The sequence below is a fragment of the Grampus griseus genome (assembly GCF_964374135.1).
Source record: "Grampus griseus genome assembly, chromosome: 1".
Lineage (NCBI taxonomy): Eukaryota > Metazoa > Chordata > Mammalia > Artiodactyla > Delphinidae > Grampus > Grampus griseus.
In genome coordinates, this window is record NC_139017.1 from 80,073,084 (window position 1) to 80,088,750 (window position 15,667).

At 34.4% G+C, this 15,667-nt stretch overlaps 1 protein-coding gene across 2 annotated transcripts in view; it reads right to left on the reverse strand.

Moving 5' to 3' along the window:
- MAN1A2 (mannosidase alpha class 1A member 2) overlaps nucleotides 1-15,667 on the reverse strand; it is a 162,477-nt gene that overhangs the window by 69,174 nt on the left and 77,636 nt on the right. For both annotated transcript variants that reach the window (XM_082663946.1, XM_082663947.1), the window contains exon 5: nucleotides 11,223-11,303. In XM_082663946.1, the coding sequence (XP_082520072.1) occupies nucleotides 11,223-11,303 (81 nt within the window). The remainder of the gene's footprint in view (nucleotides 1-11,222; nucleotides 11,304-15,667) is intronic.

The window sequence follows — 15,667 nt, forward strand, 5'->3', positions numbered from 1 at the left end:
CTTCCCTTGTATTTAATAATACTACAATCTCCCTGCCTCCTTCATTGACTCATCCTCCTCATACTTGACCTTTAATGTGGTGCTTCTTGAAGGTTGGTTCTAGGTCTCCTCTTCCTTTTCTAAATTGTCTCCCTGAGCAAGTTGCCTGTTTTCAATTATCAGCAAAGCAACTGACTCCCAAATTTATATCACCAGTCAACACCTCTCCAGTGAGTACCAGATCCATTACATCTGTCTACTACTTAGTTCTACTTAAATATAGCAAAATCCCCTCAAATTCAAAACACCTGAAACAAACTGATGACCTTCCCCTCCCAATCCAGTATTCTTAGTTTTCAATATCTAGTAACTGCCCCACCATCGGTCTAGTACCAAAACCCAGAAAACTGGAGGCGGGACCAACTCCTCCTTCTGCCTCATTTCCCCCTGCAAAATATCACCCAATCCTTTTAAATTTATCTTCCTTGATATCATTTATCGCTCTGATCTCTACAACCCATCTTAGTCCAAGCTGCTATTATTATTTGCCCCAAATACTGCAATGGCTAACTGACTGGATGAATGGAAACATACACACACACACACACACACACACACACACACACACACACACACACACACAAGCTATTGGTCTATAACTTGCTTTCATCACTAAATATATCAAGCCTATGTTTACTGGTTGAAATATATCAAACTTATGTTCATAGTTGTACAATATTCTATAGTAGCAGATGTATCAATTTATTTAACCATGCCCCCAGATGAATATTCAGGTCTTTGCAAACACTGGCCTACTACATGTTTTCAAACACTGGATACTACAAACACTAATGCAATGAAAAAAATCCTTCTGAGTATACCTTATGTATCCACATTGTTACTTTTGGATAATACATTCCTAGAAGTGCGTTAGTGGGTCCGAGAATTTTAAATTTTAAATGCTTACTTGACACAAGCGAAATAATTTTCCAAAAAGTTTGTATTGTTTGTATTCTCTCCAACAGCATATCAAACATTTGTTAAAATTTAAATGTATTTAATTAGATACTATACATTTAAAGTGGGTACATTTTATTGTATATAAATTAACTTCATTCAGTAGCGTTGCTTAAAATAAACAAACTTTGAAGTTTTAAGTTCTTTACCAGGCAGAGAATGTGGAAGGGTGAGAGTCTATTTCAGGCAGAAAATTATGGTATAGCTTGATAAACAGGGAAATAAAACAAAGTGGTCTAAATACACAGTTTCATGCATGCAAATCTGGGGCTTCTCCTGTGGCTCTCTCCTGTCCTGGATTTTACCCCTAAATTTCTAGCATCTGTGGTAGCCCTAAACTGTCTTCTGACATGATTTTAAACAGGATTTTTTTACCTTCTCTTTCTGATATTTCACTGTTAGTGTAAAGAAATGCAACAGATTTCTGTATATTAATCTTGTATCCTGCTACTTTGCTGAATTCATTTATTAGTTATAATAGTTTTTGTGTGGATACTTTAGGGTTCTCTACAGAGTATCATGTCACCTGCATATAATGACAATTTTACCTCTTTCCTTCCAATTTGGATACCTTTTGTTTCTTTTTCTTGTCTGACTGCTGTGGCTAGGACTTCCAATACTATGTTGAATAGAAGTGGTGAGAGTGGGCATCCTTATCTTGTTCCAGCATTTAGCAGGAAGGCTTTCAGCTTTTTGCCATTGAGAATTATGTTGACTGTGGCTTTGTCATAAATGGCTTTTATTATGTTGAGACATGTTCCCTCTATACTCATTTTGGTGAGAGTTTTTATCATGAATGGATGTTGAATTTTATCAAATGCTTTTTCTGCATCTACTGGGATGATCATGTGGTAAACTCTAACTTCTGATCAAACTAGTAATCATAATCATAATCAACTGTGAATTTGTATTAGTACTGTGACTTTAAACATGTATGAATGTATACAAATATGTAGATGAACTCACATATTTAAGATGAAATGTTGGAGAGTACATTTAAAATGGTATCTAGGTCAGAAAAGCTTAGTGGAATGTTTTATCCAATTACTAACACATCTACAGAAAATGCAGAGGTCAATGGAAATTGCAGTAACTTCTGAAGCAAAAATATAATGAAAATTAGTTCAATAAGGACAATAATGGCTAATATTTAAATCAGGAAAAATTAACACTGTAACATTTCTCTTTTTTTATTCAGAACTTTAGGGCAAAAAAGGGACACTCTATTTGCCTTAGAAAATACCCCTGGGACTTGCCTGGTGGCGCATTGGATAGGAATCTGCCTGCCAATGCAGGGGACATGGGTTCGATCCCTGGTCCAGGAGGATCCCACATGCCGTGGAGCAACTAAGCCCGTGCACCACAACTACTGAGCCCACACGCCACAACTACTGAAGCCCGCATGCCTAGAGTCCGTGCTCCGCAACAAGAGAAGCCACTGCAATGAGATGGCCGCGCACCGCAACAAAGAGTAGCTCCTGTTCGCCACAACTAGAAAAAGCCCATGCGGAGCAACGAAGACCCAACGCAACCAAAAGTAAAAAAGAAAATATCCCTGAACTTATTCAGAAACGATCTTACCTACTGGCAATGAAGTACACAATTGTGTTTTAGTAAAGAAAAAGTTTGCTGTTGTTGTTTCTTTTATTTTGTGTTTATATTCTGTGAAACGTATTAAACTCTACATAACCATTTCTCTGTTTTATCTGACAGATTTCAGATGCATTTATCCACATAAATTACATTGTTATCTTACTCAGGAAGGGATGCCACTTTGATAGCCGTTAAAAAATGAGAAAATACTGTAAAAGAAATGTCATATATCTGAGGCTCAAGTAAACATAATAAATCATCAATATTTTTAAACTTGTGAATATTTAAAATAAATAACCTTGTTCTGAGAAAATATTATAAAGATTCACATTTATAATATTAATAAATCACAGGACAGAGGAACACTGTGTTAGGATGGCATATAACCCTCATTTGGTTCCCACACCAGAACACTGAATGCATATAAAATGTTTATTCTAGTTACACTCTATCTAAATATAAGAGAGGTGGTTTGCCATGTTATAAATTATAGTTAATTTTCTGTCTTATGTGAGACATAGGAATTTATTGGCTATCCAGTATTAGAATAATCTTATAGTCAGTGTTTTATTTATTTTTAGCAGATTTCAGGGATTTATTTTTGGTTTCCTGAAATAGATATGGATCAGAGCTTTCAATGTAAAATGATCAAGTATGAAAGTAAAATGGTCAGTGAAATCTGATTGTATGAGAAAGTCAGAAAAGTAAAACGTTCTCTCTACCTTTTAGTAGACTCTAACCTAAGAAATTAACTTATCTATTTTTAAATAAGTAGAAGGATTTCCCAGCTGTTAGAAACAGTATACTTACCACACAGGAAAAAAGTCAAAGGAAGAGGAAAGAAAAGTAAAGTAGTATCTATTGAGTCAGGTGATATTGTCAGGCACCTTCACATAATTTAATCCCCCCAACAACTCTCAGGTGAACTCTCTCGTTCTTTTATAAATGAGGAAACTTAAATTACAGAAGGTAAATAGCTTGACAAATATTTTTATGAAACGGAGGCAGAGGCAGAACAGAGCCTCAAACCTCTAGCTCCAAAGTACTTGTGCTTCCCTCCACTTCACAATGTTTCTCCCTGAAGTCTGAGGAGTTAAAACTGCAAAAATGGAAATACTGGTTAACGTATACTTTTTCAGCATTTTAGTGTTTTCCTATTACAACAGCAACCAAAATTTCAACAGTTTGCTTCGACCTTCAGATAAGGAGCCTAATGAAATGGCAGAGGCTGACACTTCTCTTTCATAAGCTGTTCATAGGTAATTTTGAATCATATGCTTTTTGGTACGCAAATTAGTCAACTATACACAAACAATTTAGTATTTCCTCTACATAGTCAGGCATGAAAGTAAGAAAAAAATACTCTATCTCAAAGACATCATATAATGTTTAACCTGGTAAATATTAGGAAGCATGGAGTAGCAAGTAACAGGAGTTCATGGCTGGGAGAGAAACAGGGTGTAGAGGCAGACCCTCTCTGAGGCACAGGCATACAGGGAATGCCTAAAGTGGACAGTAGAGCAAGAGCATTAAGAAACACTTGCCTGCAAAACAGGCCCACTCTAATTACAAGGTAGTGTTAGAGGAATTTGAAGCTAGTGGTACTTTGTAGGTAACCTTAGCAATAAAAAACCCAAACCTGGTTCAACTCAGACTAAACTGACTGAGCTCCTAACACTAATAGCACAGTCATGCTATTCCAGGCATAAATATTATTAAACTCTGTCTTTACTGTCTCATCCATACATGATATTTTGCATTGAATAAAAAATTATTAAATACTTAAGAAAGCAAGAAAAATTAATCCACTTTCTAGAGACAAAGCAAGTGACAAATCAGACTTAATGAAGTTGAAATAATCAAAGAATTTTAAATGACTATAATTACTATTGTAAAAGACCTAGTGGATAAGGTGGAAAACATACATGAAGACAACGAGGAATTTTAGCAGAGAAATGAAAACTGTAAAGGTCAAATGAAGTATTAGAAATAGTAACTTTAAAAATCAAGGTAAAACAGAGATGCAAAATGCCTTCAACAATGATCCAGCAATCCCACTACTGGGCATATACCCTGAGAAAACCATAATTCAAAAAGAAACATGCACCCCAATGTTCACTGCAGCACTATTTACAACAGCCAGGTCATGGAAGCAACCTAAATAAATGTCCATCGCCAGATGAATGGATAAAGAAGATGTAGTACATATATTAAATGGAATATTACTCAGCCATAAAAAAGAATGAAATTGCGTCATTTGTAGAGATGAGGATGGACCGAGAGACTGTCATACAGAGTGAAGTCAGAAAGAGAAAAACAAATATCGTATATTAACGCATATATGGAATCTAGAAAAATGGTACAAATGAACCTGTTTGCAAGGCAAAAATAGAGACACAGACATTGAGAACAAACGTATGGACACCAAGGGGGGAATGGGGTGGGATGAATTGGGAGATTGGGATTGACATATATACACTACTATGTATAAAACAGATAACGAATGAGAACCTGTTGTATAGCACAGGGAACGCTACTCAATGTTCTGTGGTGACCTAAATGGGAAGGAAATCCAAAAATGGGGATATATGTATACATATAGCTGATTCACTTTGCTGTACAGCAGAAACTAACACAACACTGTAAAGCAATTATACCCCAATTAAAAAAGAAAAAAGCCTTCAACAGGCTCAAAAGTAGATCACATACATTAAAAGATATACCATGTGATACCACCTGAAAGAAAGTAGAGTGACTATAACAGTATCAGACAAACTAAAGAACAGAGAATATGAACAGAGATAAAGAGAAAAATTTTAAAACAATAAAAAACCAAATTCACCAAGAAGACATAACAATCCTAAATATGTACACACCTAAGAAGAGATCTCCAAAATACATAAAGTAAAAACTGATAGGACTGAAAGGAGAAACAGACAAATCCATAATTATAGTTGGAGGCTTCAAGACTCCTCAAAACTTAGTATTTGACAGAACAAGTAGACAGAAAATTAGTAAAACTACAGAAGATCAAGCAAGACTATTATCTAGCTTGACCTAATTGACATCTTAACCCAACCACGGCAGAATACACATATTTTCAAGCATACATTCTTTTTGATAGACCATATTCTAGCCCATGAAACAAATATCAAAAAATTCAATAAATTTGCTCTTTATTCACTGCCAATTAAACAATTAAACTAGAAACCAATAACAGAATGCTATCCGGAAAATCCTCAAATATTTGGAAATTAAACAGCATACTTCTAAATAACTCAGCAATCAAAAAGGAAGAAGAGAAATTAGAAAATATTTTGAATTAAAGGAAAATAAAAACATAACATATCAAAATTCATAGGATGCAGTTAAAGAAAGACTGAGAAGCAAATCTATGATATTAATGCTTACAAACTACTGGGAAAAAATAAGTTACAAAGATGTAATGTACAGCACAGGGAATACAGTCAATATCTTAAAATAACTCTGTATGGAGTATATGCTATGAAAATATTGTATTACTATGTATACATCTGAAACTAATAGAATATTGTTAAGTCAACTATACTTCAGTAAAAAATAAGATAAAAATAAATCAATAAAATAAAATAAGAAAAGGTGTCATATTAATGAGCTAACAAGCTCCAACCATAAGGAACTGGAAAAAAACAGGAAAAGAAATGGGAAGAGAGGTGCAACTTAACCCCAAAGCAAGAAGTAAGTAAAGATAAAAGCAAAAAATTAATAAAACTGAATACACAAAAATAGAGAAAACTCAATGAAACAAAATCTAGTTCTTTGAAATAAAAATATTAATACACTTGTAGCCAGACTGACAACAAAAGAGAAGATGAAATGGGGAACATTACTAAAGACCCTACAGATATAAAAAGGATAATAACAAAGTAATACAAACAACTTTATGTCCACAATTTAGAAGAAACAAATTCCCTGAAATACACAAACAACAAAAGCCACACAAACTACAAAAGCCACTCAAGAATAAATAACCTGAACAGTGTTATATCTACCAAAGAAACTGAATATATACATTTTAAAACTTAGTGGGAAAAACAAAAACAAAAAACTCCAACCCCATGTGGCTTCACTGGGAAATTCTACCAAACATTTAAGGAAGAAATAATACCAATTATACACAAACTTCTCCAATGGAAAAAAAGAAGAAACACTTCCAAGCTCATTTTACAAGGTCAGTATTACTCTTATACAAAACACACATACACAAAAAGATATTAAAACTGTAGATCAATATCCCATATGAACACAGATACAAAAAAATTCTCAACAATACATTATCAAATCAATCCCAGCAATATTTAAAAAGGATAATACACCATGACCAAGTGGGGTTTCTTCCCAAAAATGCGAGGTTGGTTTCATGGTCAAAAATCAACCAGCATAATTCACATTATCAACAGATAAAGAAGAAACACCATATAATCATCTAATTAAATGCCATAAAAACATTTGACAACATTCAACATCCATTCATGATTTTAAAAACTTCAGCAAATAGGAATAGCAGGGAATTTCTTCAAGATGATAAAGGGCATCTACAAAAACAAACAAACAACAAAAAATAAAACCTTATGTCTAACATTATGCTTAATGGTGAAAAACTAAATGCTCTTCCCCTAATATCAAGAACCAGGCAAGAATGCCACTCTCACCACTCCCATTTAACTCTGTATTTAGTGAAGGTTCTGGGCAATGTGATAAGGCAAGAAAAAGAAATAAAAGAACTATACAAATAAAACTGTTCTCTATATAGAGAAATAAAACATCTCTGTTCACTGACGACATGATTAGTTACAAAGAAATTCCCAAAGAATCTATTAAAATCCATTTAAAAGTGACTAGAATTAACTAGTAAATTTATGATAATCTCAGGCCACAAGGTCAATATAAAAATCAACTGCATAGTGCACAACAATGTGAATGTTATTATTTTATGTTATGTACATTTTACCACTTTTTTTTTTTTTTTTTTGGCAGTACGCAGGCCTCTCACTGTTGTGGCCTCTCCCGTTGCAGAGCACAGGCTCCAATGTGCAGGCTCAGCGGCCATGGCTCACAGGCTTAGCCACTCCATGGCATGTGGGATCTTCCCGGACTGGGGCACGAACCCATGTCCCCTGCATCAGCAGGCGGACTCTCAACCACTGTGCCACCAGTACAGTACCACTTTTAATAACATCAAAAAGTATGAAATAGGTACAGATCCATCAAAATATGTATAAGATCTGTAAAAACTAGAAACATCAATGAACAAAATTAAAGAACTAAATAAAGGAAGATATAAGCTATGTTCATGGATTGGAAGATATCAATTTTCCCTAAACTTCCTGATAGACTTAATATAATTCTAATCAAAATCCAGTAAGATATTTTGTAGAAATCAGGAAACTGATTCTATAATTTATATAGAAAATAAAACTAGAATAGCCAAAACAATTTTGAAGGGGAACAAAGTTGGAGGACTCACACATAACCTGATTACGAGACCATAAAGACCATGATTTCAATTCCATAAAGCCGTAATTATGAACACAGTGTGGTAATAGCAAAAGGACGGATACACAGATCAACAACAGAGTCTAGAAATATACCCACATTTGGTCAGTTGATTTCATATATGGTCAATTGCTTTCAACAAAGGTGCAAAGTCAATTAAATAGAGAAAGACGAGTCTTTTCAACGAATGGTGCTAGAATTTTTGGATATCCATATGGCAAGAAATGAATCTCAACCTCTACCTCACAGCATATAGAATTTCACTCAAAATGGATTATAGATTTAAAAGTATAGTAAAGTAAAACTATAATATATTTAGAAGAAAACAAGAGAAAATCTTTGTGACCTTGGATTAGGCAACACTTTGTAAGTAAAATACCAAACACATGAACCATAAAAGATGAAACTGATAAACTGGACTACTTCAAGATGTAACAACATCAGTTCTTCAAAAGATATTGTTAAGTCACTGAAAAGCCAAAGACAGAGAGAAAATATTTACAAACACATAGGTTATAAAAGTCCTATGTCCAGAATATATAGAATATACAAAAAACTCTCAACATTCAATAATGAGAAAACAAAAAAAATTTGATGGCCAAAGAGTGAACAATTAAAGAAGATATATGAATGACAAATAAGCACATGAAAAGGTGCTCAACATAGTTTGTCATTAGAGAAAAGTAAAATAAAACCACAATGAGATACTAATACACACCTATTAGAATAGCTAAAAATAATAAAGAAACTCTCAATACCAATTACTGGTCATGATGGAAGGGAACTATTTGAAAAAGTCTGGGGAGTTCTTCCAAAGTTTACTTACCATTTGATCCAGCAATCCCACTTCTAGATAGTTACCCAAGAGAAATAAAAATTTATGATCCCACAGAATCCTAATGCAAATATTTATAGCAGCTTTATTCAGAATCTCCAAAACTAAAAACCAATCCATTGGTGAATGGATAAACTGTTAGAGCCACACAATGGAATACCATTCAGCAGTAAAAAGGAATGAATTACTAAATACATGAATAAATCTCAAATGCATTGTGCTACATGAAAGAAGCCAGTACTCCTTACTGTATGAACAGAAAACAGATCAGTCGTTACCAGAGGCTGATGGTAGCATGCGGGGTAACTATAAAACGGTAAGAGAATTTTCTGGGATGATAGAATTCTTCTATATCTTACTTGTGCTGGTGCTTACTAGATTGTATGCATTCTCAAAACTCAAAGAAGTATACACTAAAGTGGGTGAATTTTACTCTATATAATAATACATCAATAAACCTGACCAAAAAATCCTATCAATTAATTTACAATGATTTTATTCATATAAGCTAGGTCAGAGTTTCTCAAAGTATAGAATCAGCATTTCCAAAATCACCTTTAACACAGAGTACTTTATTAAAACCATAAATAATGGTTTCCACCTCAAACCAACTGAATTTCAGTCCTGTGAGCAGGGCTTGGAATCTTCATTTTTATAAAGCACGCTATGTGACCCTGAAACACACTGAAGTTTGAAAACCTCTTTGCCAGAGTATAAACCTTTTATTTTATTAAATGGGAACTGAAGTGTTCTGACAATTGAAACATAGTTTGGAGGTATAATCAAATTACATAGTAAAGGCTGACAGTAAAATCATATATTAAGATAAATGTTATTTATCTAATACTATATATTAAATACCATCATCTTCAAACATATTTCTTCTACAGAAAAAGTTGTACATGGGTATCTCACTCTTTACACACAAAAGCACACAAAGATAGATGAAATAATTAAATATAAGTATATAAAATCATAAAAATCCAGAAGAAAAGTAGAAATATTTGTTTTATAATGATACAGCCATAGGGAAGGCTTTCTAAAGACCAAAATCTAGAAGCCATAAGGGGAAAAACAATCCTAAAAATGACCACTTTAAAGTTAAACACAAAAAATAAAAACTGAAGACAATATAAAAATCCATCTTTACAATACATATAATAAAAAGTGAGTTTTCTTAAATTTACAAAGCTATCTTACAATCATTTAGGCCAACAAATCAAGTAAATCTATGTGCCAAGGAGTTTCTCAGAAAACAAAACAGAAATGACTATAACCTCTTCCTTTAGCTTCTCTTTCTCGCACTCTCCAAGCCCACTCTTTAACCCATCTGAGTAGTAAAAAGCAATTTCCTACACCCACTTCCCCATCACCGGTAAGTCTCAAGTGTGCCTGTGTGTATTACACCAAGACTTCCATAAAGGAGAATTCAGAGCTGTTGTTTTGTTTTGTTTTAATTTACAGCAATAAATTGCACTCAATTTCTAAATAGGCAGTTATATTAATTAATTTTTGGACTTAGGAGGATCCATATTCATTCTTACTGATTTATTCCTTAATTCTAATCTTATTAATATATTTTCTACTTTTGTTTCAACCATGTAATTAATTGCAGTGGTAAATCCTGGAGAAGGATAACTCTTACAGAGGAGACATAGTATATATAGTGCTAGGATCTGTGATGAATTTGTTTCACTGAGATTCTCAAAATGGAAAAATCATTATTCCCAAGAAACAGAGCTCTACCTGAAGATCTAGTTATTTCAGCAAACCTGTAGATTAGTCCAATACTGGACAATTTAAAAAGACAACATGGGGCTTCCCTGGTGGCACAGTGGTTAAGAATCCGCCTGCCAATGCAGGGGACACGGGTTCGAGCCCTTGTCCGGGAAGATCCCACATGCCACGGAGCAACTAAGCCTGTGCGCCACAGCTACTGAGCCTGCGCTCTAGAGCTCGCAAGTCACAACTACTGAGCCCAAGTGCTGCAACTACTGAAGCCCGCACGCCTAGAGCCCATGCTCCGCAACAAGAGAAGCCACCACAATGGGGGGCCTGCACACAGCAACGAAGAGGAGCCCCTGCTCAATGCAACTAGAGAAAGCCTGTGCGCAGCAACGAAGACCCAACACAGCCAAAAATAAAAATAAATAAAATAAATAAATTCATAAAAAAAATAAAAAGATGACATGAAATCTTTCATTTTACTAAGTTCCATTCACAACCTTTCCCCCCAAACAACGTATCACTTGATTTTGCTCACCTCCTCTCCTGAAAGGTAATATGCTGCAAGTAGGCCTCCAATAAATCGAATGTTGACTTCAAACACAGACACCTCTGAATTCTGTGAAAACATATTGAAAATATTCACATATACATAAAGCTGTAAAGGTTTCAAAATATCTTCAATCCTTCATATGTTTCTCACAAACATGCTGGGGAGAATGGTTTTTTCCACTTTCTATGTCTTCGTTTCTCACGCAACTGCAATCTCACCTCCCATTTGTTAATGTTACTGAAACTCCTCTACTGCTGTCAGCACAGCTTCCTAATTGCCATAACCAATGGGCCATTTTCATGTGCCTTACATATTATTGTGAAATTATCAAGATATTTGATGCTATTGACTATTCTCCCTCATGAAAGCCTCTACTTCTTGAATTTTGGAAGTGTTCTCTCTACGGGTCCCTTTCTGTTCTAATCACTACACTATAACGTCCATTTTTACTTCTATCTCTCCTCATGAATTTTAAATGTTTTTCTAGTATATGTAACTTAATCAACGTTAAAGCAGGTACCAAAAAATAATGGCAAGATGATAGATTTTTCAATTAATAATGTTGAAAAAACTGACTCCTAGGTAATAACTGAAATAAAAAAGTAGAAAAAATGTGACAATATATCTATACTTCCTTGAGAAAGCAGGTACTTTGTAAGCATAAAATCAATAGCATTGATAACAAATGATGATAGAAGGACTTGAATTTCCCCATAATGAAAATTACCTATAAGAAAAAAAATCATGAACAAAATTAAAAGGCAAATGACAAACGGAACGAAATTTGCCACAAGTATAGCAGTATTAATAACCCTACCACATAGAGTCTATAGGTTTGTATTTAGATATGGATAAAGATATTGCTGAAGAAGATTCTAATGCATGGAAAGAAATTAGAAGTGGCAAAGAAAATAACCAAAGAATCCACAGAATATACAAAACTGACTAACAGAAAAATAACATTCATAATTAATTTTTAAGTAAAAATTAAAAGGAAATATATATTACCCTGAAGTCTTTCCAACATTCATAGGCAGAAGACATCATTTGCTAACACAAGCATAATTCTCTAATATAGAATTTTCACAATATAATGTAATTTTTTAATAACATAACTGTTATCCTACCCCATCCTCAAAAGCAAAGTGGTTTATACTACTTCATATATTCCCAATATATAGCATACTGCAGGGTACATAGTAGACATTCACTAAATATACAGAGGAAGGAAAAGAGGGAGAGAGGGCCTCTCTCCACTCCCTAGAACAATAATACCATCCTTACCCTCTTCTCAGCACTCTACTTATTCAGCACCATATAGTTACAGTGGTGAACCTTTTAAATCTAAAGTTAGCATAGGTTACTACTCTGTGCAAAACCTTACAATGACTTCTGGTTACACTCAGTAAAATGACTTACTAGACCCAACATAATCTGATTCCCCACAACCTCTCTGACATCATCTCCTACCAATGTCCCTCTGACTCACTTTTTTATTACCCAGTGGGTCTACCTGCTGTTTGAGAACTGTCAAACTCACTTCTGTGTCAGTCTTTATACTTTACCTGCAGATCTCTGAGCAAATTTCACTTAGAAAGTTTTTCTGACCACACAATATAAAATTGTGAAGTAACCCCTCATCACTAATATTCCTTACTCTGTACTATTTCCCCAATTAACACTTATCATCATCTGAATATTATATAATTCTCATTTGTAAAATTCATACCTTCCCTCACAGGAGACAGAAGATAAGAAAAGTTTCTAGAGGGAGAGAAGGGAGAGACTGAGGGAGAGGCATTATTCACAGGAGAAATGACTGAGAATCTTTCTAAATTGATGAAAACAAAAGTCCTCAGACTGATAAAACATGAGTCCTTTAAGGAATAGTCTAAATACAGAATGGTAATGGAATTACAGAACAACAAAGCAAAAAAAGGAAAATGTTAAAACAAGGGGAAAAAAGACAGATTACCTTTTGAATATTAAACTGATAGCCTACTTTTCAATAGCATAACAGAAACAGGAAGACAATAGAACTGTATCTTTAAAAGGTTAAGAGAAAATAGTCATCAACCTCTAATTCTATACTCAGCTATAATATCTATTAGGAGAAAGCTTGGATCTCTCATATCCACATGGCTTCCCTTGGGTCTCTTCTCAGAAACGTCACCTTCAATAGCCAATGGATATAAAATAGCAACCTCTCACCACCACTTACTCCAATCCTACTTACTCTTCCTTAAGAGTAAGCACTTATCACTATCTGACATGCTATATTCAATATATCTTATATGTATTTACTGCTTTTCTCCTCAGACTAGAATAGAAACTAGTATAAACTAGAGATAAGACTCTGTTTTGTTAATTCCTGTATCCACAGATTTAGAACAGTGTCTGTCACAGAGAAGGCACTCAATAAATACATTTATTTATTTATTCATTACTTAATTTGGAAGTTTCAACTACAAGTTGGGACCAACTAGACAACAATTACACATAAGACAAGAGGGAGATGAGTTAAATTAAAGCATTCTAAGATCCTTATGTTTTTCAGAAGAAGGATAGAGAAAATGATTAATTTTAAACTTTGGTAAGTATACCTATTAAAATTTTAAGGGTAACCCCAAAATGAATGGAAATGGAAAGTATAAAGTCAAACTAGTAGAGGGAAAAAGAGACATGAAGTAATTTAATCCAAATAAGATAGACAGAAAATAAAGGCAAATGAGAAGTATAATAATGATATAGGTAGCAAAACAATGATTGAAGATTCAACTCTAAAAATATGTTATACTAAATGTAAATATTTCAAGCTTAACAGTTAAAAGACTCCAAGACTGGATAAAAATAACAAAATCTAAATACGCACTATATGTAAAATATAGAGCTAAAACATATGACACAGAAAGGGTAAAAGTGAAAGAATGGAAAATGACTGTGCTGATTATTAAGCTATTTTTTCTCAGCTTCAAATCCATCCTTCTACACTCTACTTCAGTATACTGAAACTAGAACTATTCAAATGCATCTGGCTTCCTTATAAGCCCTGCTGATGACAGAAGGTTCTACAAAGGTCATACAAAGCTGAAGGAAGAAAAAGGAACTTATTCCTTCCAGTCTACTTCTAGTTTCTGACAGTGTCAAACCAGCCATGGTTCTTCACCCTGGCGGTGGCAGGTGGTTCCAGGTTACAGTTCCCCTGCCACAGACACATTCCCCAAATCAGCCTCCTTGTGCCCTTCAGAGATACCAAGCTCTAACTAGGTACCCCCTCCTCAGAGGTCTGAGTCCCAGGTCTGAGAAGCCCCTTTTAAGAACTCCTAAGGTATCAAAAACAGAGTCCCAAGCTAGTAAATTTTAATGATCTCAACCTCTCCCCATTGTTCTCACAGTTCCAGGCATGGCAGCCATTTATTGTAGTTACTACCTCTTGTAATACCACAATGTTCCCTTTCTGTCTTTTCAGTGCCCCATTACTTGGTTAACAATTCTAAACACTAAATCCTCTAATTAAAAAAACTGTACAGTTCTGGTTCTTGATTGAGCCAACTGACACAATGATATACCAACCAATTATGAGGCACAATAAAGCTGCCATATTAACAAACAGGAGTATTTGAGATTCACAAATGCCAATTCTCGCCAAATTAATCTATAAATTGAATGCAATCCTCATCAAAATTTCAACACAGTTTTTCCAGAGCTTAAAAGAAGAACTGAGAATTGCTAAGATAATTTCCTAGTAGAATAAGATCAGATATCAAGATTCAGCTATAGATATTAAGCTTTTCTTATAAAACTAGTTAAGAATATAATAAATATTTAGACTACTAAAATATTGATGTAGGGATAAAGAGAAAAGCCAGTAGAAAAGAATAGAGTAATACAACTAACACATGACTAATGTGGCATGTATAAATAGTAGAGAAATAAATGTGCTAGGATCAATTGAGAGTTGCCTATCTTAACCTACCCACAAACTCAACTATGTAAGGACTAAAAACCTAAATGCAAAAGCAGAACTTTAGAACACTTAGAATTAAGTACAAGAATGTATCTTCATGACCTTGAAGTACATAATCTCTAAGAGCTACATAACTATACAGGGGAAAAACCCCTGTATTTCTCAATCCCCTTTTACAGTAAGGTGGGGCCACATGACTTAGATTCACTCAATAATACACAAGCAAAAATGGGGTAACCAACTTCTGAGCAGTCACATATCTTTTCTCTACCCCTTCCTCCTTTCTGCCACTGGAAGGTTTATCTACCTTATCTTGAGGAATCATCTTGTACCATGAGGTTGAAGCTTTATACTGAAGTTGACAGAATAATAAGACAAAGGATCCTAGGTCCTTGGTCATCGAGGAGCTACCCAAACCAGCCCTAAACTGTTTATCTTTGTACTTGACTTGCATGAAAGAGAA